Genomic DNA, 27,203 nt, shown 5'->3' on the forward strand with positions numbered 1-27,203 from the left:
TAGTTTTAAATAATTCTGTCTATTTGGTTTGCAAGTTTGTCGAATACAATTGCTTATTATTATTACAATTACTAATTTTATTAATAGTAATATAAAAACATTAAACTCCATACATAATACCTCAGTTCAACAATCTGAAATTCAACAAATTGTAGCATACTTTTTCATTTACACTAAATTTACACTGACATGAATTGTTAATAAATTGAATAATAATTGTAATAATAAATTCCAAAATCAATCTTTTTACACGACTTCCTCTTAATAACTAAAAATGTTTCTAGATAGTGCCATTAGGATGTCTGTCAGTAAATGTCAGCCTAGCTAGCTGGCCAGTTTGACTTTGACTTCTACAATATACCTATACTTGAAGCCTATAAAACATTTCTTTAAAACCCGAGATTTTTTTAAAGTTCTTTTTTTCATCAACTCAATTATTTCATGAGATTGAAATTAAATATTTCGGACTTTCCAAACAAAAAACAATTTTTGTAAAAATGATCCCTCTCTGCAGAACTCCTGCACAGCGTTTTAGGCAAGGGATTAGCTGAGTGGTTAGCGAATATTGGATTTCGAAGAGATCCGCGGGTTTGAATCAACCAGCTGGCCCTTACATTTTCTCTTCTTAGGAACTTCTTACAGCTCTGTCCGGTGATGGACAGTGTTGCCTGTAACGAGAGAACACTGTCCGGAAGCCGGCAGTGCACTGAAAGAAGCTCCGAGTGCCAATAACCTTATATGTTGACGCGCTTTAAATAACTTAAAAAAAAAAAAACTACAGCATTTTAATGCACGCTCATCGGTCGCCACGGCCTGCTAAATACTCCTCGCTACCGCTGTACTCATGTTACAGCCTTAGGATGATGTGGAAATAAGAGCATTGCATTTAGTTTAGCATTTGTAACATTACAAATGAATGTAACAAATGAACGTTTGGGTGTATTTTTTTTAGAAATATCAGGGAATGAAGACACAGACTATATATAAGCAGAGAAAAAAACTGATACCGTATAAACTTCCATAATCTTAAAAGTGGGTTACAGCTCGGAATGAGAGGTTACTAACTTTAGTGCATCTTAGTGGCTGGGGCAGGCCATATTTGTCTACTTAAGTTCGCATTATGCAACCCCAACATTTTAATATCTTCGTGTAGCATAAATTCTCGTTGTCATTTTAAAATTATTTCTGCACCTTTTTTTCAGTGAAAGCATATCTCGAATGTAGACGGTGACTATGAATTCGAAAATGATGGCAGGGAAGAAAAATTGATGCTCAAAAAATTTCAAATTTTATTCTCGTGAAAAAACATTCGGGCACACTTGATTTCGAAAAAACTTTCAGTTTTATTATGCGAGTGTGACTCTTGCATAAGACTTTACCGGTCCAAATCAATAAGGCATAAGGACTTAGTAATGGAGTAACTACTGAACTTTTTGTCCTGGTCATCAGCCTAGAAGATCTCGAACTAATTAAAATAATGATACAGATATGGCGTCTCCCTAAAATCACTAAACAATATGACACTTGGTTATTTACAGTAAAACAATCCAAATTCTCAAAACTAATAAATATTAACGCAAATAGAAGACCTCAAATTTGAACAAATAACTAATCACGCAATTTCTTGACAGTTCGTCAGAGCTCATAAAAATAGATGCCTTTAAGGAAAATAGTGGGCTTAAGGCTTTACTGAGATTGGGCTAGAGCAAAATACTATATTATAGAATCTACTTTCAAGAAACAATCTAAGAGACAGCACTGACTGCACTCAGTACACTGAAGGCCTCAGAAGATGATCCTTTCATGACCTATGTTATATATGTGGGTATTATATGATAGAACCGTCAGAGTTCTCTCGTCACACTAGCCATCATCAATCAGTTGTTTTATAGAAGCTGCTGAGCGACAATTAAAGAAATGTTTGCACTGTCAGTCCAGTGCGCTATTCACTCTCACCTAATCTAATTCTTTTAAATCAGTTTTAGAAAAAATTTCAAGTTACAAGAAATTGGGTAATACAATTTGTTAAAAAAAAGTAGAAAAATCATTTGAAGGTTTGGTTGACAACTGGCCACAAATTGGATTAACATATTACATATTATATTGTTACAGGCAGAATATAAAATTCTTTTATTAATAAAATTAATTTATTCATTTTAATGAATTAATTTTTCATTTTTCTGCTTACACCTGCTTACCTAGTTACTTTATACAGCGTAATACAGATTTAGGCCTTCAGGCATAAACACATTTGGTAAGATTAGTTTTGCTTGAAATGCTTCGGGCAAAATTTTTAAAATAACAGCCTCAAAAATATATACGTTAAATGCAAAGTGTACCTAAAATGAAAAGGGCTTTGATTTTTACTTTCCCTAACGCGTTGTAGAAGAAAATATTAAGATACCTCACACTTTCTATTCAATTTTTACCAAAAATACATACTTTGCTGAAGTTTCCTTTGATTAGAAAAAGAGATTTTACGAATTCGTTTAAGTGCGGTTATTAACATATGTTCAAAATCGCATGCATAATCGAATAAGTTTTAAATTTGTAGATCGTTTAGGTGGTGTAACAGCATTCGACATCAACGATATTAGTTCAAATTGTTCTAACACTTCAATAATTTAATTTTATTCATTTTATTAAATTAATTTTTCATTTTTCTGGAATTTTCTCGAAAACGGCATCAACGAATATCTAAAATCAATAGACACGCGCTCACACTATACATATATTCAGTTAAGTTTATCTGTAGTTTGAAAATATTTAAGTAACAAGCATATCACGCTTGCTTATTTATCATAATTTTTAATTAAAAAACAAAAAATGAATTGTTTAATCTGTGAATTAAGTATTTTTGACAATTAACCTTTACATAAACTAGGTCAATTTACCTAGGTAACGAATTAATCAAGGTCAATGTACTTGAACTTGAGTGAATGAAAGATAAATACTTTACTCACTTCCCCAACACATTAAGAATTAATGCACCAAAACTTTTTTTTGTGATGGTAAATTGATACAATTTTTACAAAGTTTAATAAGAATTCATGCTAAAAGATTTCGTTAATGACATTAAAATAAAGCTAATTGCACCAAATATATACAGAGCGCACAATAATGTTTGAGCGACTAGTGTGATTTAAATAAAAAATATTAAAATTGAAAAAAAAATCATCTAAACAAAATCAAATAAAGATCTGCAATCTGAAACCTGAAACAGAAGTAAATCGAAAATTAATAATTTCAGCCTTGCTGAAAAAGAGTGTAAAATTTGAACACAACTCCTTATAAGAAAGATACTCTTTGCGAATACAACTTGCGACATCCATGCTGTCTAGTTTATGTATTTTAAAAGCAACATGAATCTTTTCAGGAAAAATATTAAAGTATGGTCGCAAAGTTCTGAATAATTATAGTGGAGTAATGTTGTATCCTCTATTTAGGATTGAACTAGCGAGGATTCGGTCAAAATAAAAAACAACTCCAATTTACGCCAGTTTCGACAAATTTATTGTCTTCCTCAGGGCCTGGATATTAATTGATGGAGAACACTTATTAATTTTGTTTTTATATATTCTCCATCAATTAAATAATTGTTAGTTAGGACTACGAAGGAAAATAATAGAAAAGTGGAGAAAACATTAATAGTAGTTGCTAAGATCATAGACGCCGATGTGCCAAAAAATAAATAAATACATAAATAAAAGATAAAGTGAAATCTATGATTTCAAGTGTTATATAGTGAAGTACTGAGCAGATTCATTGACCATATTTATGTCCGCGAAGCATCATTCTATTCCTCCCCTACCATTTTATTTTAGGGAAACAAAAGGTTTGAACAAAATTTCTCTCTTATAATTGAAGAATGCTCACGACTTATTTTTCAGCAGAAATTAAAACTTTAAAATACTGTGTCAAAACCCAAAAAATCCCAAAGGGTGTGCACGTATGAGAAGAGTGTATTGGTACTAGAGTGGTGATCCCTAACTGTCGGCTCACTCACTCTTCTTAGAAATTTCGCTAGAGAGCCTGGGTTTCATAACACTGGAAGCTGCTGGGTGAATAACAAAAAGGGAGGCAAAGCCTTGTCATTGAACACCCATTTTCACTTGTTCAAAATGCATACCTAAAATATGTACTAGAACGAGGTTTCAATGTTGCGTATTCGTGGCCTATCTCAGAAACTTTGTACAAAACTGGCCGGAAACAGACCAGTTCTTCCGGTTCTCTGCTGGGTGCCCTTGTACCAACCGTCTTCTCGCTTTTTATGTACAAAGATAATATCTCCTAGTCGCAACTCCAGTTCGTATTCCGAGTTCGGTGGATATGGTACTATGCAGCGGAACCTGGCAAAATAGAAAATTAGGAATCAAGATTTGAAATACTTGTCTCTACTTACAAGCCTCTACAGCTGACTGGTATTGACTAGTGAACACAGTTCGATGGCAAGAGTACTGCAAATAACGAAATATCTAAAACTAAAATTCAACCTAATGGCTAAGCTAACTCACCTTTCCCTAGAGTGATGCGACGCGGAACTTTGATTCTTGCACAAGCCGATTGATTTATGTGGTCCTGTTGTATGGGTGTTGCCAGAGCTTCTAGTCGGCGTTTGTACTTTTGTATCACAGGATTGTTCCATAGGATGACAACGCGCACCAGTCGGTATGTTTACCTCAATATCGTTAGTATTGGATGCTTCACAACTCACCCTTGTCAGTGCTCCTACAAAGTAGAAAACTGCATAAATAGACCCTAGACGGTATTCTATCCTGAAGTACTATGTATTCTCTGACTTCACATTCAAAATCTTTAAAACCCTTAAAAAAGTGTTCAATCTAGCTCGGCAATGTTTCATTATTTGTTTGTGTAAATACCATCCTTGTTATTTTAGTTCTACAGCTAAACTTACCGCCCGAACTATCTGCATGACATGGCCTTACTGGTGGCGGAGGTGGTATAAGCAGATCCTCATGGGCGTGCGATGGTTGGACTTGCTCGGGTTGTGAAGTACTCAATTCGTCGCCACTACTGACTCGCGTGGTTGTACTCATAGAATTAATATCCTGAGATGTTGCCATAGTTTGATTATCCATAGAATTGCATTTTCTATGCTCTACACCACTTGGCGGGCTACTCCCTGTAGACATCCTGACAGAAAAATAAAACAAGTGAAAGTATATAATAAAACTGCTCAAAAAAAAAAAATAATAAAAATAAATCTGATGTGAAACACTAAATCTCTTTTTTTGGAATTATTACTTATAGAACAAAATACGCGTTTGGGTCCACAACTCTTCTTCAAAACCGGTAACAGTTATTGAAATTAAACAAATAAATGCTTTTGTCTAAATGGAGTAATATATGATAATACAATATTAGAATAACAGACATAATCAAAGTCGAACTGAATACATTATAATATTGCATTAAGTTTAGGGAAGGAATTAGCTATGTAGTTAGCATACTGGACTCCCACGCGGAGGTCCCGGGTTCGAATCCAGCTGCTGACCCTTAGATTTTTTCTTCCTAGGAGCTTCTTACAACTCACTGTCCGGTGATGGACAGTGTTGTCTGTAAAGAGAGAACACTGTCCGGAGGCCGGCAGTGCACTGGAAAAAGCTCCGGGCGCCAATAGATGTTGACGCGCCTTAAATAATAAAAAAAAAATGCATTAATTTACAATTATTTCAACATATTTCATTCACACTACAATTATATACGGAGTAAAGCAGCAGGATTCCCTGAAATAAAAATAAAAAAACAAAAAAATCGTGGAAAACTCAAGTAACTGAGGAGATTCACACGTACGGTTTTCTTCAAGCTCTCAATTTTAGCTACTCATTTGCCTCGTTATTTATTCTACTTTTTCTCACATTTTTGTCCCAACAAATTATCCAGCATTAATGGACTCTTATTTAAATAGTTGGGGGTCAATCTCTACTAAACGAAGAATAATTTTAAGAAGAATGACTCTATTGATGTTTCCTCAAGTTGGGTGGCTAGTTTCTCGCCGAAATCGGCCTTCTCATTTCTAACCAACCTGCAGATTCCCTTACCCATATCAGATACCAAACCTAACATTAGTACTTATTTCTGCAACAGATCTAACGTATCCAAGATTAGGGAGATCATAATGACAGAGTGCTGCAGGTTCAATGACACTACGAAATTAATAGCTAAATTAAGTTGAGCAATTTCGGTTTCAAGTTGATAGAACAAATTGAAATTAGTACGAACATTGATATTTATGTAAGTCTACAGTTTGAAATGAGAATGGAGAAATCAAACACGTATCTTGGAATGAAGTGTAAACGATGCATTGAGGAAAAGAAGCGCGAAAGGTTGGAAAAGTAATCGATTAAGATTGTACTTTTCTTTTTAAGCCGCATTTTTCAGTAAAACCTATTCACTCAAATCGTATTAAAATCGATTCCCCATCGTGCACTCCAATCATCTACCAGAATAACCTCTTCTAAGTTCTCATTATTTTTTATATTTAAAAGTACTTCTTCTAAAGTTTACAAATATAATTCTGTGTCTTCAGGTTTCCCACTCCCAGTACATCGTTTTGCAATGATGAGAGCGAAAGCAAAACTGCAAGAAAAAAGAGTCATTACAAGTCAGATTTCAGAAACTTTTTCACCTTCAATTTACCTTCCAACCTTTCAAAGTTTTCTTTATGACTCGTTTCGTAATGGCGACGTAAATTGTATTCTTTTGGAACAATTTATAATAAATATCTTTTTTCTCATAGAGTACATAGAATTATGTATCGTAAAACTAAAAGCACCTTATTTACAACATACGTATAACGCGAGTTGAGTAAAATTGCTTTGGTGGCGAGTTGCGGCCCGACCACTGACTTACACAACAAACAATCGCTCTCGCCTATATTTTTTAAAAATTGTCACTTTTTTTATGCAGCCATTGTGTTCTTTGGAATTAAATCCGTTGAGACGTACCACGTAAATAAATATAATTTACTACTAAGCTTACCTCGGTGCAATTCTTGCAATAGATGGCCTTTCTCTTGGTTTCGAACGATGCGACGATGTAGGGCTAAAAATCCTATGCGAAGTTTCGAGACTTGCAGATGTCAGCAACTGATTGGGACAAGAGCCGGACCTTTCGATCAGAAGAGACAGAAAACTAGGTTAAACGTAAAAAAGAGTTGACAAAAAACTGCACACTAATGAGTAGCTGAGAGAGTGAGAGTTACAAAGAGATTCTTTTGGCTGCCTGACAAACCAACACACATATTCTTAACCCTTCAACTGCTAAATACTACTGCACAGTAATCAGCTACTGGCTTAAGACTTCTCACCCTAGCCGAACTGAAACTTTAAAATTCTTATTATTAACTCTCTTAAATCTTGCTTGAGGTTTTTAAAGATTTTTGTAAACCACTTCAAATAATCAGAATAGAAGTAATGCTTTGTGTTAAATACTATTTCTTTGTCATATAAGAATTCGAATTATTAAACTGTGTTTAATAAATTAACTGCTTAAAAGATATGAAAGCTGTCTCAGAAGCAAAATGTTTGTTTTGAAGTCTGAAAGAAGTGTAAGGACTCAAATGTGTGCCAATAGCAAAGGTGGAAACTTCTCTAACACTAATATGTGCCAGCAACATTAAAGGGTTAAAAGAGTGTTAAGACCAAATGGACAGTGGATTGCAACTTAGGTTCAGTTAACTGCATATACGAGTATTTACCTGATATGAACATGTTGTGGCGTCAATATCGAGAGATCTTCAAATACCGGATTATCTAAAGAATATGGTGTGGGTGGAGGTGATTTAGATTTCTTAATGTTGGCTAGGCGTCTCATTAGGCTAACAGTAGATTTCTCTTTTTTATCACGTGATTGGATCTGCAAGTAAAACAAAATTGATGCAGCAAAATTGATCCGTTGATCGAAAAACCCATAACCACAACTTAACATTTTAGGAAAACAATTACCTTTTCGGTGAGTTTTGGTACAGCAGCTATGGCTACGTTAGATGGGACAGCTACTGCGGATTGGCTGTCGTTAACTTGGGCAGCACTTTTCGCTGGATCTACTGTAGCTAAACCAAACAAAACGTTCTATCTATATTCTATGTTATAACAGTATCGCATTCTTAGTAAAATATGCACTATTTCATGATTTCACTTAAACTCTAGGCAAATAGATCAGCTACTCAAAGAATTTAAGAAAGGAACTGTATATAATATAATAATAAATTTATGCAATCTATGTCTTCTACCACTTATGGCGCATCCAAATATACTTACATTAGCCCAGTTGGATACCTTCTTGAGAAAAGCAAACACAGAAGACAATTTAATAAAATGCTACTTCCTGTAGTAAACAGAAAATTTTCTGTAGTTAAATTAAAATCGGTTAGATTTTCTTAAATTCTTGCAGCCCTACGGAACAGGAACCATGGGCTACGGACAACCTAGCCTTGTAGAAATCTGGCACGGACAACCTAGCCTTGTAGAAATCTGGCAACTAAGTGCTTTCGCTAAAAAAATATGACATGTAACACTAAAATGGGAATTTCTAAAAGACGACGTAGAAGGTATGTGAAGTTCGCAGCACTGCGGAAGATGGACCTTTACAGACACAATCACCATCCACTTAGAAATCATCTAGCATTGGAATGGGCCTCTTAAGCCCGATTTCGGAACACCATGACAGTTTGTTTTTATGCAGGGGGACATTTTCCCATTTAAAGCGTTACGGTCAGTTGCCCTCAAAACATGCAATAAAAATGGAATTTAAAAGAATTACAACTTTGAAGAAGGGATCGGCTCTTAAATAAATAAATAAACCAAGAAGTGTGCAGTATGACGTATAAGATCTCTTTAAAAACAAGCTGTTATGGTGCAATTTTTCAATAATTTGTTGGTCTCACTCTCTTTTGTTTTGTGAGCTTCTCAAAATTTCCAGTTTTTGGTGTGAGATATTTCACTTTTATGGCAAAAGTACGGTATTGCCAGTTCCACATTCCATAATTTTTAAAAGGTGAGGTTGTCTGCGAGCTCACGGTCCCCGTTCTGTAGTGCTGGTAACTTCTATTTACACATGTACACAATTATTTCTTATTAAAATGAATATATAGGCGTTAGAACCGTGAAGTGTATTGAAATAGGCCCTTCAGAAGACAGCTCCTCCAGAAAATCTTTAAAATGAATTTTTCCCTAGAATATACAAGTAGTTTCATACATGGCGATAGACCAAATGAGTTTGTCGCCTTCAAATGGGTATTTACCTTGTGTGGACTGATTAGTCGTCGATGAGATAGTATTTGTGCTTGGTTTCGTATAGGTGACTAAGCCGCGTGGTTCAATCGGCGGCGTTCCATTACGTGAGCCACTACCTGCCAACGTGTTGCCACCATTTCGGTAGAATCCTTTCACCTGGGCCTGCAAAGCTGGCAGAGATCTGCAAAATATGTGTCTAAAGTGGTAATCCTATTATTGGTTAATATTATTATTGTTTATTGTAAAGCATTACTGGTGCGGAACCCGGTCTAATGTGGCTCTTAATTCCTCATAAAATTCATTCACTCTATATCCCCCAAGCGTTCTCTAGAGAGTAATTTTCTCCCATAAAAACTAAACCACGTGCTGGTAAAACAGACACTGACTTGCTTAGTTTTACACTATTTCCTCAACTTTCTGATGTTTTATGACACTCAATTTACATTTAACCTGGAGACAGCGCTCCGTATTCCAATTCGGCTTCACTAATTACATTATTCTCCTATTTGCTATTTCTCTGTCAAAAAAAAAGTGACTGTAACCAATGGCTTAGGATAATAAAACGCTAATGTGAATCCAGTCTTAGCCAACAGGTTCGCTCTCTCATTGCCTTTTATTTTGACAGCTCCAGGAAATACTCAGAAGAACTTCAGATTACTGTCTTCTCTCACATTTGTTCACTAAAGTAATCACAAGGCTCTCTCAAAGACTCGAGCGCAGTCTGACTATCCTAAAATGTAACAGTCACTGTTTTGTTAGGCAGAAGCATTTGATATTCTATCTAACTCAGTCTGGAAACCCAAGACTTGCTTATAACAGATATATCTCTGTTTAGCCACTGTGAACAAGCTTTAGTTCTAGACAATCCACTTTGGATGTCTGAAACTATCGGAACGACAAAAAATTGTTTAGTAAAAACTCCTCTATTAACTTTTTGGTGGAATCCTTCCACCAATGTCTAATGCTATCATATCTGCGCCTCTCGAAACCCCATGTCTTACTCGTCACACCATTAATTAACTCATCAATTATTATCAAGTATTGGTATGTTCTGTATAATGAGCGAAACATGAATTACTCACTTGGCCGGAGCCACGTAGTTGCCAGGGAAAACGCCAGCCTTCTGTCCACGGGCGGCTGTGCCTTTGAACCAGCCGTCCTGACAACGTTCGGTGACCGTGTACACGGCGCCTCTTTTCAACTCCAGTTCATCACCCTTCTGCGGCTTGTACGGGTACAGAGCCACATATCTGGAAATGAAGACCAATTCTCCGTAAGTATGTCCCTCACGTTGAAAACGTAGGACAAAACAAGTTAAATGCAGATAAACACATATTGGTTCAACTCTTGATCAAAAAATAAAGCACGGGCGTTGGTGCTATCTTTATAGGAAAGCAATTTACCAATATTTCAAGTAACTTTATCAGATCAACGAGGAGATCCCGGGTTCGAATCTATCAGTTGGCCCTTAGACTTTCTCTTCCTAGGAGTTTCTTAGGCTCACTGCCCGGCGATAGGCCCTTTTGTTTCAAACGAGAGTACACAGTCCGAAGGCCGGCAGTGCGCTGAAAAAAAGCTCCGGGCGTCAATAACATAAGATCTTGACGAGTCTTAAATTTAAAAAAACTGAGACTCACTGTATAAAAACAAACTTGTTGAGGTTCTTACGTTAATAAACACCCTAATAAAGGGTTACTGTGCCAACCCTTTTTAGTTCTACTAGGAAAACCTCGCTTTTTTAACAAGGTTCGCACATCACAAAATATCGATTACAACGCAATCTGACAGGACAAGAGGCGTTCACCTTCCTTTTGTCACTATTCTCAGGGGGTTATATCCTCTCGGAGCCACCAGGAGGTGTACCGTTTGCAGTGACCAGCAGAAGCTGGACTGAAAGTTTGCATACGTACCTAATTAACTACCTCTCTAAACCAACAACTCCAAGGGCCACCGGTGAAGAGAACAGCCGCTACTGGATCCGAGAGCATGTTCGCGCCCAATGCTAGGAATTCAACGAGCCCTCAACAAGGGCTTATTATCTGAAATCAGCACTGCTGGCATAATCACTTTCTCTTATTAAGAGATAGGAGAAAGTAAATTCTGGAAAAATTGTTTATAAAATAAGTAATTTCGTCTGTAGGCAAGAGTCTGTCTTTCAAACCCTCTAAAACGTACAAGCAAAACTGATCCTAAAAGTGTGGTTAGTACACCCAGTTCTATTCATGATTCGGGTCCCCTTATAAGACCCAATCGAAATATAAAGTTTTAGCTTTTAGCGAGTTTTAATATTTTAGATACTCTGTTCACTCACATACCATTTTATAGAAACCCTTTTCCAGACTCAGGAGATCTCAAATTGACTGATGACAAAACTTCCCTTTTCTGATTAGTGAAAGTAAGAACGGTGCGAATATTCATTCTACAATTCTTGAGGTTACACAAACTCCGAATCCGATAACATATTTAATCCTTAATAATATTTTCCAGATTGAATACAGTAAAATTACACTGAAATTAAACTTTCAACTAACTTCAATTCGTTTTCAGAATGATCCAAAACGAATTCTTCTCGAAAAAATTATTCAAATTAAAGTTATAGATCTTCGAAAATATATAAGCCAATCGTAGATTTAAAGAAAATCGTAGGGGCCATTTTCAAAGAAGTTCCAGAAAAGAGAAAAATCATTCAATAAACATTCATGCATGCAGTGTACTTCCAATTTACAACTATAATAGGTGAGAGATTTGTTGAAATGTTTGCATGTAATAAAGAGGAATGGAAGATAACTTCAGCAATAAAGTTAGGTCACGCATATTCTAGTTAGACCTTAGTATGTAAGATAACTAAATCAATGAAACTGAGGAGTAAAAGTTAGAAATTTTGGGTAAAATGGTAAGAACATGGAAGGTGCGAAAAGAAATTAGTTCAGGACAGCCAACTATTTCATTAAGAAGTTTGAAAAGGACAATCACATTAGCTTGAACACGTCGAGAAGACAGTGTGGAAAGTCAGGCAGATCGTCTACACTACTTTTATACTGAGATCAATACATGACGATCATAGTTTATATTTCAAATGCTTGACGTGCTTATTTTGAGGGGACAAGATGTAAGCCTTATAAAACTCCAGAATTAGGATTGATAAAACAAGAAAAAAAACAATATTTTCTTTGACAATTAGTTTCTATATTTCAGATTAATATCTCGCTAATCAAAGAAAATGCCATAGAACCCGTGATGTTTTAATTTAATTATAAGAAAATCAAGATTTACCTTATCAAACGCTTTCACTATATCAGTATAAACAGCATCTACTCGAGAGTTTTCTGAAAAAGATGCAAGTTTACATTATTGATAAAATTATAAATACGACTTTGTGGAACGACCAGAAAGAAAGCCATGTTGTTTGATAGATATTTCAGTATAGAGAACAGAAATTTTATCCAGCACCAGACTCTTCAAGTAGATTAGGTATATTAGATTGTGTACATACAAGTCTGTAGGAGGAACTATCAACTACAATAAGGTTTAATTGAACTAAATTTCAATTTAACAGGAACCATTACGAAATTTAATGAGGTATAGACTTGCACTTAGTGCGGTAGGTTTTTAAGAACGCAATGATTGAAAGAATACTTTGCTATCAATGTTCCCTCGAGTAGATGGAAGATCTTACAAATTTAAAGAGCTATGTCCATTATATATTGGAGAAAATAGTCGGCAGTTCAGCGGTGTGTTGGCCAGAATAAACCTTAGCATTTGGATTAAGAAATTTGGTCTACGTTTAAATGAATTAATGTAAGACCAGAAGGGGTTTAGGTTTTTTAGTTGAGATTTTTTTTGTTTAATATGAGATCTATATTGTAACAGCTTCTTCTTAGAAGTTAGCATAAACAAGAAAAGTATCAACGACAAAAAATTAAAAAGTTTGTTTTAATTGGGATAAATTCAATAGATTCAATCTAATATTTAAAGAAAAGTAGACGTGGAATATAAAAACAAATTGTGTGAACACTGAAATAACTTCTTAATACTATTCTCAAAGTTATCTTTAACTTTCTAAATTTTGGTTGGCATAATAATAAGAGGATCAACTTCATAATCATTGCGGACCTCATCTCCTAGTTCACCATATTTCCCAATTCCCTCACCTTTTTTTAGGCTTTTTAGGCATTTTTTTACTTCAGAAGAAAAACATACACATACGCACAATATCTATTTATACAGAATAAATACTCACGATGCAGGTAATTGCAGTGAAGAGTGTTGTAATTGTGGCCCAGGTATTGGTGCAATATCCGAACTATTGACACGCCGATATCTTTGGCTACCATGTCGAACTAGTTGACAATGCTGAAAAACATAATATTTTTGTTTAAGTCTATTTTGTTGAAAGTCTTCAGTGCACCTGAAACACTGGGTTAATGTCCTATGCTGGGACAGGGCATAGAAAACTTCATTGAATCTTAAGAGGTTCTATAGAGGTAGCTAAGAGGTTCTAAAGAAGAGACGAATGCACTATGAATCATGAGACTGTGTAGTGTCTATTTACAAATAAAGTCACAACTTTTAAGTAGTACATCGTGTAACTCAAACTTCTTTTGAAACGATACCTGAGCCTTCGGTATTAAGCTACACTGTACTATTTATGTTGCTGTGTGCAATCCAACGGCAAGATGTCTTTTTCACCGATTAAACTTTTAACTTATAAATATCCTTCCTTAATTATTATTCTATAGTTAACTTATTTGGTTTCTTAAAAAGAAACCAAAAAGTTAGCAATGACGGTACGTTACTTGATCAATAGGGTTGGAAAGTAAGATTAAAGAATGTCAGTCTGACTGACCGTGTAATATTCAAGATTAATGAGTGATCATTAATACTGAAGAATTTAGATATTTCAAACTCCTAGCTTCTATCACGCTGTGTGGTGGCGAGACTGACAGTCAGCCTGATTGTGTAGAGTCTCATATCAGTCGTGGCGTCACTCTTGATGTGTAGCTACGGAAGACACCTCGGTTAAGTATGCAGATCTCTCGAAATCTTGTCTGCTAACACCAGTGACAGCAATGATTGTGCATCGAAACGTTTTATTCAAGTATACTTGTCACGTTGGAATGTAGCAAGCCAGTCGTATTATTATTAATTTAAAATAAATAAGGCGTTTTGCAAAAATATTTGTAGTTTACAAAGAAATTAAACCTGGTGGACTGTACTGAACAAAAACAGTGATGGTTAGAATGACTGAGAAAGGTGGGAAAAATACTAAAATAAGATAGAAGTGTATTAATTAGTCGAAGATGTCAGACCAATTAAAAGTGTGAGGTGCTTAATAATCGAAGAGTGAAACATTATGAAGTTTAATCGTTTTATAAGTGGAAAATTAGCCTAAGGTTTTATAGCTAATTAGCATGAACAAATCAAATATTATGTTAGGGTTAAACTAACTTGGGATTTAAAGTACAATTCCAGAAAATAGCCAAATTAAAGAAATGTTTGTACAAAAACTGTTGATGACCTTATTAGGCCAAAACGTCAATAATAAAAACACAAAAACCAAGTTTTAGAAATAAAAATAGTTTTGTTTTTGTTTTTTTAACTGAGGAATCTATTTTCTAAAATCACCTGCCGGTTTTCTGCAAATTCGGCACCATACCAATGTTTCAAATATAGCTTAACATATCTCTGGCAAAACTGTATATTCCTCTGATTTCATATAAGAGCTAAATTGCACTTAGTAGAACTTCAAAAACAATGGCAATTGAGCTCTGCAACTATCTGCCCTTGCCACAAGCCTCCTCCAGTGGTCCCAAAAAAATCGACCATATGTTTCAATTAAATTCAGAATAAACTTGCTTACCTGTTCCACAGACGTGACGTCTACATTCAAATTGCTCTGAGCAGGTATAAATCCATCAGGCAGATTCAAAATTTCAGCAGAATGTCTGCAACATTAAATTGTTAAAACATAAAAAACTATTAAATTTCTGATATCCTTACGATTTCTCGGCTACTGTACAGCCTCCTCCAAAGCTTACAGGTGATGGCTAGTGAATCAAGAGAATACGGTCAGAGCACGTAACACAGGCCATACATAGTTATATTTTTAAAACTAATTAAAGGTACGTCAACTTTTAAGATCATTGGCACCCGGAGGCTTCTCCGTGTACCTCTTGGTGAATGTGTTCCTTCACTGCATACAACACTGTTCATCAGATAGTGAGCAGTAGAAGGTTTCTTTAGAAAACCAAAATTTGAGGGGAGCACCCGGATTTGAATGTAGGACCTACGGCTTTGATAGTCCACCGCGCTCAGATAGTTACATTGATAATTTACCTGTTTAATCTCAACTTAGTGCCGTTGTGTAGCACAGTAGTGCCAAAAGAGTGTCTCTTGTTCGGTGCTGGTGGCGGGGGCGGGGGAGAGCTCGGTGAGCTGTGTGAGCTGCTCGAGGTGGTGTTTATGGTCGTAGAGCTGCTGGTAGAAGAAGGCGACGTTAAAGAGGTTGAACTTGAATCCGAAACGGCGGGCGGCAAGCCGACTAACGAAACTGGTTGACTTTGAGGTAATGGATTCGCAGTGGAGCTGGTATCTTCACGACTGCCAGGGGCTGGGGGCGTCACTCGGGATGGCCCGGCTTGATTCCTAAACAAGATGATTTGTTCGCTTAGGTGTTTACATGACAAAACATTAGACAAATAAAATAGTGCATACTAACTCATGTAACGGTTGCTTCAGTAAAAGTTTTGCCACATTGTTCAATTCGACAAAGCCAATCGGAAATATGCCAATCTTCTCGCCCAACTTTCCTTCAGCCCAATTTTCGTCTACTCTTCGCGTTACAGTAATCACATCACCCTGTGCCGATTAAAAATATTTTAGTTATGAAGTAAGGGTGAGGGCCAATGAAAAGAATTCAGTTTTGAAAAAGCTAAAGAAACTGCACAAATCACATTAATATGTTAAAATATAATTTTCAAGTATACAGGAATGTTAGAGTCAAATTTGTTTCTAAGTCAATATTAAACTTCGTGTATTTCTAGGTAGTCCGAAATACTTCTTTACTACAAATATCAGTAGAATCTCTATACTAGCATGCAACGGAAACCCCACTCCTGTGCGCTTTAACACAAAATTGCCGATGAAATTGCCTGAAACACACTTAATTAAGGACCTGGCTAAAATTTTCTAAGCGTTATTTATTTGTTCAAAGTGTTTAAAACAAATTTCGCGTCCACAAATTTCTCTTTAAAATGTTTAGTTTAAAGATAAGTTAATGACAGCGTGACACCCAAGAACTTATAGGTATTAAGGAACTCAACTGCTTCTTATTTATAATACCAATTTTCTTTTGAAAGGATCTGATTAGTTTAGAAAGGAGCTCATTAGGTTATAGATATTGTCGAGCATTGAGTAGGATTTATCGAAATTCTCGTAACAGGTTTTCTTTAACAAAATTCAATATATAACTTTACATAATTTTAAGGGCATCGGCTTCTAAGGTCATTGCAACCAGTGGATTGCTAGTCTCTGGATAGTGTTCTCTCGTAACAGACATCAACGGACCATGAGCTGAAAGAAGCTCATAAAAAGAGAAAATCTCATAAATAATATTATTATAATAAATAATTTATTAATTTGTATTAATTAATATAGCATGTTAATGTAAATCAGCTATCGTGGCGTTTTTGTACAATGTATTTTCAGTCCCGTATGTGTAAAAGTACCGGTGCTAGTAATAATATTAGGTTTTGTGCTTAGCTGTGGTAAATGGAGGCATCAATGCCAGTTTTTTTTACATGTTTCAGTGAAAGGAGGGGAGGGAAGCAATTGACTGGTGTATAAAAGTTGCTGTGATTGCAAATGTCTTAAGAATTTAAGACACTTCTTTTTATATTATTGTGAAACGAAAATGAATGCATGTAAAAGACTAGGATTCCAATGTTAGCGAAGTCGATAAAAAGGGATTTTGTTTATTTTTGCTAAGATAAAAGCCCATACAGAGCACCAGTCCGAATAGCCCGGAATAGGTTGGTGTAGGTGGCCGGAGAAAGCGACCCTTTTAGAATATACAATTAATAACCCCTTAAAAATGTCTTAAATTGTGAGAAAAACGCAAAACGGTGTTTTTTAAAAACCGCCCAAGCAACGAAAAACACACCCGCCTTAGTGCGAGGGTCCCCTGCAGTTTTAACGACAGTTTAGTTGCTCTTTTATGCTTTGAAGAAAAAGGATTTTTATAAAATGAATCTTCTACAAATATAAGCGAAGAGTCGAGTTCTGAGCCATAGTTGACGGTTTTCATTTTCAACATTGAGCTTAACAGATGAGTAAGCAAACTATTTTGGAATTTTACTAATGTTTCAATAGCATTACAGGCAATTAGGATGAATACACAATAGTAACGTAAAAATACCTTGTGGAATACTAGGCAGTTATCTTCTTCGTCGTTGCCAATTTTAAAGTCGAAGAGTGCTTTACCTTTAGGATGATAATGTGACGGTTGGATCTAGAGAAGAAAAATTTGCATTATGCAATTTCAATAGATCTTGCTTACTTCCAAACCAAAACCAAAAACTGTTTACCATGTACTGTGGAGTTACGGTTGTATTTGCGTCATCTCGGGTTGATGGAGCAGGCGGCACTACACGGGTAGCACCTGCTTGGGTCCTGTGAAATCATTTGAATTTCTTACTTATTATCTTACAGCTTAACAAAAATTTACAGTTTAAAAAAAATTAGAAAAGTACACAAATTAGCAAATATCCAACATTTCGTTCATACCACAGTCCATAACTTCAGCTTGTTAGGAACGTTCGTAAAAGCTTATGTGTTATATTCAAATTTCATAACAACTGATGTCATTTTAGTAATTTTACTCCATTAAATTTTCATTAATATTGTTTTGAACTTATTGGATGTCACAATCCCTTATGCTTTGTGTTCCTTTCGTTATTTAATCAACCCTGATACTTAACTTTTAAAACTGTTAAAAAGTGTTGGGTACCTTCTGGATAGACCATTCTTTGATTGGAACAAATTTATATATCTATTGATAAACAAACTATGTACAAGGTCACGAGCCCCCAAAACCATATTTCATAAAATTTCGAATCGAATGACAATTTAATCGGTTCACAAGTTGATAATTTGAAGAGCAGGATTACGTTCTAAATTCGCCTGGAGAACTACCTGTAACCACTTCTTGCCAAATTTTATCAAAACCTGTCTTAGATTTACAGAGATATAAGTAAAAATAATATTAACAAGGCTTGTCACTACTTGCTAGGTAAGATGTGTGTGGTCGCCAGTATGTTGCACGTGACGTCCCAGCTCCAGCGGCAACGGAAAGAGATACGAGAAAATGATCTGGGGCGCTAATGACCACAGCAGTCGATGCGCCCGTTAAATAAAAAAATTAAATAATAATTTTAGAAGGGGCCTCACTTATGTGAGGCTAACTCCATTTCTGTAGCTTGTCGAAACCCCCAAAAGGCACATCTAAATAAAATTCCAAATCTAGTGGCATCGAATTCATGAAAATCGTTCCACGCCTTTAGGCGCTACGTTGTTTAGAAAAAAGTAACAATTTTAAAAATGCCGTTTTTTGCCCATTCTTGGCGTCATATTCTCGAAAACTAATTAATCTGCGTTGCTGAAAATACTGAAATAAATACGGTTATAAATGCACTTTAATTTAAAGAAAATTTGGGAATTTTAACTTTTACAGGACAAGAGGAAAAAAATTGTCAAAGTGGGGTGTTTTTCAACATTCCGCTTTTTCGTGCAGTTCTTGACGACCCTTATACAACTGTCCTACCGGACAGTTTTAATACCTCTCATGAGAATTTCAACTTCCAGTATGTAGCTAGCATTAAGCAAAATTCATCAATTAAATCCATACTTACTCAATCGGATAATTTTTGATCAACGATTTTGCGACAGTATTCAATTCAACAAACGCTAACGGGAATATACCAATCTTATCGCCTAATCGCCCTTCAGCCCAGTTTTCATCGACTCGCCTCATAACTGTAATCAAGTCACCCTGTGGACAGGAACAGAAGCATAATTACAAATTAGTCATAATAGATTCCCTGGATGGCACAGTATAGCTTCACTACCACATGTGACATCTACAAAAAAAAACAAAAAAACACTGAGTGGCCTATAAGTTTGTTGTAAAGCAACTACTCTGACCACATTCGTCATATTGTCTCTCCATGAATGTTCTAGTACATTCTGACCACTTTCGATTTTTCATTCATCATCAGAGATAGAGTACAGTTTTGTATAGAGAACTTTAACTTCCAACTTATCTATCATATTTCAATACAGTATTTGAATGAGGAAGGATAAGTTGTGGCTACGTATGTGCAGTATGAAATTGGAATTTTGAAAAGTAAGGCTAATAAGGACAAAATATGGGAATAGTGTTAATTAAGTGCAAATTGTGTTATTAGTTGGTAGTATTAGTCACATTATTGGTATATGTATATACAGGGTGTCCCAAGCTATATGGATAACGACTTTTTCTCGGAAACTAAGATAGCTAGAAAAAAACTAAAAAGTACGTGTTCCCTTAGTTTTTTTTGTTAGGAATCCAAATTTACTTTGTAAATTTTTTTTGGTGCTGCCAGAAGCGAGATACAGGCACCAACTTCATTTTTTCAAATGGGAAGGTGCGGTTTTTATTTCAGAAATAGATTCCTCTATTTTTTTAAAGAAAAATTTACATGAACGATTTTTTTTCTGTGGGCGATATTTTACAAGTTATGAATGAAAACGTGATTCTTATAATAAACGTCAAAATGATAATATTTTAACGGTTTTTTGATTAAATAAGAAGAAAAGTACTATTTTATTATAAATTTCACTCCTCATTAATATTACAGATCATGCCCGAAATGGCGTCCACCATTAGAGATGCATAGACATGCACTTTCCTGCCAATTGTCCCTTACTGCCAAAGAAATAGATTCGGCTTTAACCGAGTTACAGGTATCTATTATTCTCTGCTTTAGTTCATCTACAGATGCAATCCCGGCTTGATTCTGATGCACCTAGATCTAGAAATGCTTTTTGATAGCCCATCAAATTTCCTATCGAGATATCTCTTTACATGCCTGATGGTGTTATATCCATCACGGAGGCTATTCAGTGGCCACCTCTCTCACCGGATTTGACACCTATGGACTATTTCCTTTGGGGATACCTGAAAAACAAGTTGATTATTCATAACTTTTTTCTTTCTTTCCTTATTTCTGCTTATCGAAAAGCATTTCTAAATCTAGGTGCATCAGAATCAAGCCGGAATTGCATCTGTAGATGAACTAAAGCAGAGAATAATAGATACCTGTAACTCGGTTAAAGCCGAAACTATTTCTTTGGCAGTAAGGGGCAATTGGCAGGAAAGTGCATGTCTATGCATCTGTAATGGTGGACGCCATTTCGAGCATGATCTGTAATATTAATGAGGAGTAAAATTTATAATAAAATAGTACTTTTCTTCTTATTTAATCAAAAAACCGTTAAAATATTATCATTTTGACGTTTATAATAAGAATCATGTTTTCATTCATAACTTCTAAAAGAACGCTCACAGAAAAAAACAGTTCAAGTAAATTTTTCTTTAAAAAAAATAGAGGAATCTATTTCTGAAATAAAAACCGCACCTTCCCATTTGAAAAAATGAAGTTGGTGCCTGTATCTCGCTTCTGGAAGCACCGAAAAAAATTTACAAAGTAAATTTGGATTCCTAACAAAAAACTAAGGGAACACGTATTTTTTAGTTTTTTTCTAGCTATCTTAGTTTCCGAGAAAAAGTCGTTATCCATATAGCTTGGGACACCCTGTATATATCACGGTTCGCCTAGAACTATTTTAATTGAAAAGTTCACCAACATTAAAAAAAAAATTTTCTCCTTATTATTTGGGTCAAAACTAACCAAAATCCACTGAAAACCAAATCGGTTTATGTTGCGGATTTTTTTTTTTTTTTAATTTTTTAGGTCAAAAAACGGCTTTTTTTTGCATTGTTAAGCTTAATAAGGAAAAACAATACAGTTTTTTGCAAAACTAATGCATGCATTTTGAAGCTGAGGGAATTTCCGACAGATTGATGTATTTTATAAATGATAAAAATGAAATTTCGACATTCAAAATCAATAAAAAAGAAATTTTTGAGCAAAATAAGGCAAAAACAAGGTGTTTCTCGCATTTCAAAGCTTACTTAACAAATAAATCATCGTTTTTTTGTGGAAGGGAATGGGACTTTTCAAAAATGAGAAAAATTCCTGCAAAATATAATATTTATACACTGGGAAAAGTGAAATTTTCCATTTCAAATTCATTTAATGAAACTTATTGAATTAAAAGACAAATGATTACAAGTTTTTTTTTTTTTTTAATACTTAATTAAACTCATAGGAAAGTACAAGTACCATACGGCATGGAAAATCCAAAGTGTGGTGCTTCGTTCTATTGCTGTTTACAATTGTAATCATTTGTAATTTCTTTTGTTGACAAAATAATTTATATCATAATATATGACATCAAAGTATTGTACTATCGTTGTTCACGATAAAATTATTGAGATTTTTGTTAAAAAATAAAATTTAAATTGCTTTAAGTTTATAATTACTTTAAATTTTTATATTTATGTAATGTTGGTGAACTTTTCAATTAAAATCGTTCTAGGCGAAAAATATTTAAATGGTAGGAGGAGATAAAAGTTCAAACCATAAAATGTATTATGCTGTGTGTTACTAAGTTCGCAGAAGAAAATAATATAATAAAATAGTTATAATAAAATAGGACTAACAAAAGTTTTGTATGAAAGTAATGAAAATAATCGATCAGAGACTAAGAAATTTATTTCAGTACACATATTAGACATTAATGATATTCTATGTGAGGACAAATACGAGAGCGGGTAAAAAATAATAAATTACACTATTCTATTATTTGTGATATCCAATATTGATTCAACCACATGTTCAACAAGATCATTTTACCTTATGGAATACTAGGCACCCATCTTCTTGATCCTGAAAGATTTTAAAGTCAAATAACGCTTTACACTGGGGCACTATCTGCGTAGGGAATGGTACAACAACCTGGAAGATAGAGCATAAATATTTAAGATTAGGGACTTAAATTAGTCATAAAGATTAGATTAGCATCTTGCTTACTTGTACATAGCTTAAGGGAAACACTCCGTGATTGCCGTTGCACTCACCAAGACACCAGTTATTGTCGATTTTCTTCCGCAAGAGTATGATATCACCTTTCCGAAATGTTAGGTCTCTGCAAAGAAGTATTGGAATAAAAAATGATCGTAGGGAGAAAGCTTTCAACAGGGCCTCGGAGCATTGTAGACTCAGGTAAGGCTGTTACTGAAGCCAATGCAGGAGCACTTCTATAACCATTGGCTACTTGCACTACGGCTATTGCAACCCTACGCGTCTCACTATAGCACAAGTGGGACATTATGATAGTGTCTAACAATCCCACAAAAAATGGGCCATAAAATAATTAATGACTACTTCTAACTAAATAATTCTCGACATTAAAACCCATGCAATTCGTCTAATGTCTGCATTATTAAAAAAATTATTTAGGAAAAACGTTCCTCCCTCCTTTTTCCCCTGAGCTAACTTGTACATGAACTCAAATACCTTTTTATTTTTAGCACTGACTTGAAAAAATGTTCTTATATTAAGTACTGAACTTAGAAGTTATTATGAACTTTTTCATTAATCATTTAAGAAAACCTTCTTTCTAAAGAGTAGTCGTTTAACGTTTTTACTGGGAGGGGAGAATGTCTAGATGGTGAAACTACACTATGCTCTAACGAAGAGTATTGGTTTCAAAACTTTAATACTAGTATTTTTATTTAATTTGGGCCTTAGAATGTTTCAAAGTGGTCTTCATGTAAGTTAAATAAAGTACTTCGGTTGGAAATCTGCCTGAGTAAAATAAAAGCCTAGTACTACCGCTTTTACTGCGCATCCGGATTGTCTAAAGACACGGTATGCTGGCAATCGCCATACAATCGGAAGATAAATAGGAAACGGCACATGAGCTTACACCACAACAGTAGCTACCACAAAGCAACTTGCCAACTTTTTTTTCATTTCACATGCGTTTCAAAACAAAAACAAAAATAGTGGCATGCGAATAGCAGAACTAGCCGAATTGACTGGAGTGCTGGTCAATGATTTGATGGCGCATGAATTGTTTTTATACTAAAGAAAGGACCTTAATAACGGCCATTGTTAATTGCAAATGACACATACCCTGGTTCTTTAGAGAGGTAATCGTAGTTGGCTCTAGCATATGGTAAATTTTGGTACACTGTTGTCTGCGAAGAAGGAGATGGTGTCTGAGGTGGCGATTGGATGACCTGTTGGCCAGTTTGTTGTGGCGATGATGATGATTTCACGTTTGGCTGTAAATTGTTGGTATTATTGCGTAGAATAGTTCTACGTCCGGCGCTACCTAGGCCTTCAAGAATCCTCATCAAGAGAACATTTGGCGGCAGGTCCTCAATCCTTGTTTCCACCAAGATACGACATTCAGGGCAACGCAATTCCGAATGGGTCCGTAAGATCTCCTCCAGACACTTCTTGCAAAAGGTGTGTTGACAGGGTAATACCTATAAATAATACAAGTTAGAAATTTAGGATAATAAACTAAGCGACACCACATCTCCTTAGCCCCTTCCCCCTAAGTAAAAAGCTTCCTTAGTAATATTTTGATCCTCTCACATTCTTCAAAAAAAAACGTTATCGCAGTAGTACTACAAAACACCCTACTTTCTACTATTGCATTCGGCTAGCTTTGCCAGAGGATTCAATTAATTTTTTTTTAATGATTTCAGTCGCATCAACTGCGCAGTTGTTGGCGCGTTTTTGAAACAAATGAGTTTATTTTTTTTAAATAATTCTACAAGCATTTAACTTATATTTGAGATTTTTTTTTTAATAAACGGTAATAATATTTACACACTTTGCTGGATGTGTCTAAACGTTCCAAACATACGGAACATTCTAACAGGTCGTCTAAAATACATTCGTCCATCTTGTGTTAATAACGGCTGAAGAAAAAAAAAGGAGAAGAGATCTAATCACTTAATCTGTAACAAAAAAAAAAAACAGTAAAAACTAATTGAAATAGGTGTAGCGAAATAATTAAGACTATTTTCATAAATAACTATAATTCCAATTTAGATTGATCCTCTTCAAAATAAAGCCAGAAGTACTCAGTACATATCCTTGGTAGGCAATTACAATACAAGGTTATCTGGCTTGACTACATGACAATCTTCTCTCCATTGAACTTTTACTTCATTCTTACTTAATAATAACTTTCACATTCCCCCGACTCTCAAAAAATGTATTCTCTAGTAAAAATACATCTTTCAAATAGAGAAAATGATGGATATGTATCCATTTCGTAAGCTTAAGTTCAGAAAAGAGCGGCGTGAAGCTTCCTATTATGTATCCTATCAAAATGCCATATATATATTTGAAAAATTATTTTAGTGCACATTTAAAGAGGAGCCGCGGCTAGGATTCAGTGGAGACGGAAGATGTTAAATTTGCACACGTAACTGGAGACAAAACTGACCGGATATAAGTACTATAACACCAGTATTAAGTCACAAAACCAAAATAAGTTACAAAGTTCATTTACACTGTCAATGTTCAAAATTCCATGAAAAATTTAACTTTACATCCAAACAAAAACGCAAATGAATTGAGGCATATTTTTAATTTTAATCACAAAAGAAATGTAGAAATAAATAATTATATATGTGTTACATTAAAACCATTAAACTTCTAAATTAAAACCTTAACACTTATAGTTCTTCCGAAATTAAGCAGAAATTTGGGTCACTGAATTTCCAATCTACATTTTGCTCAATGTCCGGTGTACAATTTGAGCCAAGTAAGCTTAAAATTTTAAAGAAAAAGAATGGTTCATTTACCTTGAAGCTCTGGTAAACTTACTGAGTGGCGCCTAGGATGCTCACATTTTCTCTTCCCAAATACTTTTCGTGAAGGTAATTTCGTCGGGATTACACCGACCAACGAAGTTAAGAAGTGAAAATGTGGTGTTGGAGAATTTATCACCAAATAAATCCGGCAAACCATAATTACAGAGAAACACAAACTAATTTAACAAAGTCACATGTGTCCAGCACCTACTACAGCTTGAATCAATTCCATTAAAAAAACTTACGTTTAATAAAATAATCATTTTTGTAACCCCACGTAAAAATACCTTATTTAGTTTTGATAGAAGAGGGAAGATAGCATTTTATGAAAAAATAGAACATAAGGGATTAAACACTTCTTCAGAGATCTTGGCGCCCCTGTGGGCTCCACATCCTTACAAGATTTACAATACATCACACTTGAAGAGATAGTTGATATTTGACCACTTGGAATTTTTGTGCCCATAGACGAGCCCTGTCTCAGCCTTATCCGAAAGATGAATAGTTCAGGCGTGATTGTGCAGAGTACGAAGCCTCCGAGGCTCGAGGGACAAGCAAGCTTCCTTTTTTGTTTGTGAACATTGTCAAAACCTTTCTTAGAAGTTTAACTAGGCTTTATATACCTTAACACCTTGTATTATTATTGTTGTTTCTGTAAATTGGATTATAGATCCGTTTCTTATTTAAAAATAAATAAATAAAAACACTTGAACACACATGAATTTGAATTTAAATGTAAAAGAAAAGTAATTGCCTATTTTTTCAGGCGGGGTTTACGTCTACCAATTAGGTGTCGTGAACGGAGGCGACTAGCAAAACATACTTTACTGTGTAAATTTCTTTTAGGATTTGAATTTAATTGGGCGCGCAAGAGTAAAACATAGAAAGAGTTGATTTTTCTTTCCAAAATCCGTTTTGCAGATATAGAAATCCCCTTTCAACGCTACATTACAGAAATAGATACTGTATGTTTCTAAAACATATTCATGATTGTTGATGATTTGACGTCCATAAATAAAAAGAATATACTATGTCGAACGGAATACCACACCATCTGGTCGGTCTTGTTGACAGTCCTCAACGCTGATTAGAAGTCCGGATGGTGCTGATAGTAAGAAGATTCTCTGTGCATTCACGGACATATCTCCTGGTTGGATCCTTTACTGGCTCTGTGGTTTATAAAGACATTTCTCCATGAATAGTCTCATTCCATATTCTAGATTATAGAGATTGTGAGATTCAGGACGAAACACCCTCTATTGTCATGACACATTTAGAGTATCAGATTGTACAAGATCTTACGTCGGAACATGTTGACAGTAAAAGTTTCCCCATAAGGTTAGAGCAAGATTTGTTTCAATTGTTTGAAATCGATCCACTGTTGAAATCTCCCGAATTTCTAGATTCAACTGTGTAAATACCTAAAATCGCGTAGATCATTCCGTACACTGATAAACAGAAATTATCGCGTTAACATAATAAACTTTACAAAGTACTATTAAAGATTCAGAGCGAAAACAGATTTGTTTTATAGGTTGTTATAATCTGAGGAGTAAATTAATTTTTTCTCGATAAAAATACACACTAAATTGTATGTATGCAAAAAAAAAGACCCTTACTTTCAAGATTAAATATACTAACATTAATATCACTTACCCAAAAATCAAAAATCACCTAATAGGTAGCACAATATCTACGTTTTTACTTTCTCTTCACATGATGTCTACTTCAATATTTCTATTTCCAAAAACATAGCATAATAATAATCTATGCTTCTTAAAACATCAAGAAATAAACTTTATAAACTAAAGTGTTTTCAAATAGAACAAATAATGCACTTGAATTATGCACTTGTAATAATCAGGAAACCATCACACACACTGGCTGAACACAGGGTTGTCCTCTTTCAACTTACAAAGTTGCTCCATTTTTTTTATTAATTA

At 34.9% G+C, this 27,203-nt stretch overlaps 2 protein-coding genes across 3 annotated transcripts in view; one reads left to right on the top strand and one right to left on the bottom strand.

Annotated features, from left to right (window-relative positions):
• POSH (SH3 domain containing ring finger posh) lies at positions 1–27,161 on the bottom strand. Of its 2 annotated transcripts, none has more exons than XM_074138741.1 (21): positions 26,917–27,161; positions 24,270–24,396; positions 23,558–23,916; positions 22,451–22,565; positions 22,274–22,375; positions 19,166–19,305; positions 17,843–17,927; positions 17,674–17,766; positions 15,976–16,115; positions 15,594–15,902; positions 15,118–15,202; positions 13,498–13,610; positions 10,340–10,507; positions 9,266–9,438; positions 7,968–8,074; positions 7,721–7,878; positions 7,003–7,131; positions 4,916–5,154; positions 4,515–4,728; positions 4,130–4,349; positions 1–3,214 (listed from the first exon to the last, which is right to left on the bottom strand). In XM_074138741.1, exons 2-20 carry the CDS (start codon positions 24,339–24,341, stop codon positions 4,181–4,183), a joined length of 2,970 nt encoding a protein of 989 aa, XP_073994842.1. In that variant the 5' UTR covers positions 24,342–24,396; positions 26,917–27,161; the 3' UTR covers positions 1–3,214; positions 4,130–4,180. The 2 variants fall into 2 exon arrangements, with proteins under 2 accessions (XP_073994842.1, XP_073994844.1); XM_074138743.1 differs by having other exon boundaries at positions 24,266–24,396.
• LOC141459544 (FYVE, RhoGEF and PH domain-containing protein 6-like) overlaps positions 1–27,203 on the top strand; it is a 56,433-nt gene that overhangs the window by 5,318 nt on the left and 23,912 nt on the right. The window lies entirely within an intron of this gene.

The sequence above is a fragment of the Rhodnius prolixus genome, unplaced genomic scaffold (genome assembly GCF_049639745.1).
Source record: "Rhodnius prolixus isolate KJV_2025 unplaced genomic scaffold, Rpr scaffold_11, whole genome shotgun sequence".
NCBI lineage: Eukaryota > Metazoa > Arthropoda > Insecta > Hemiptera > Reduviidae > Rhodnius > Rhodnius prolixus.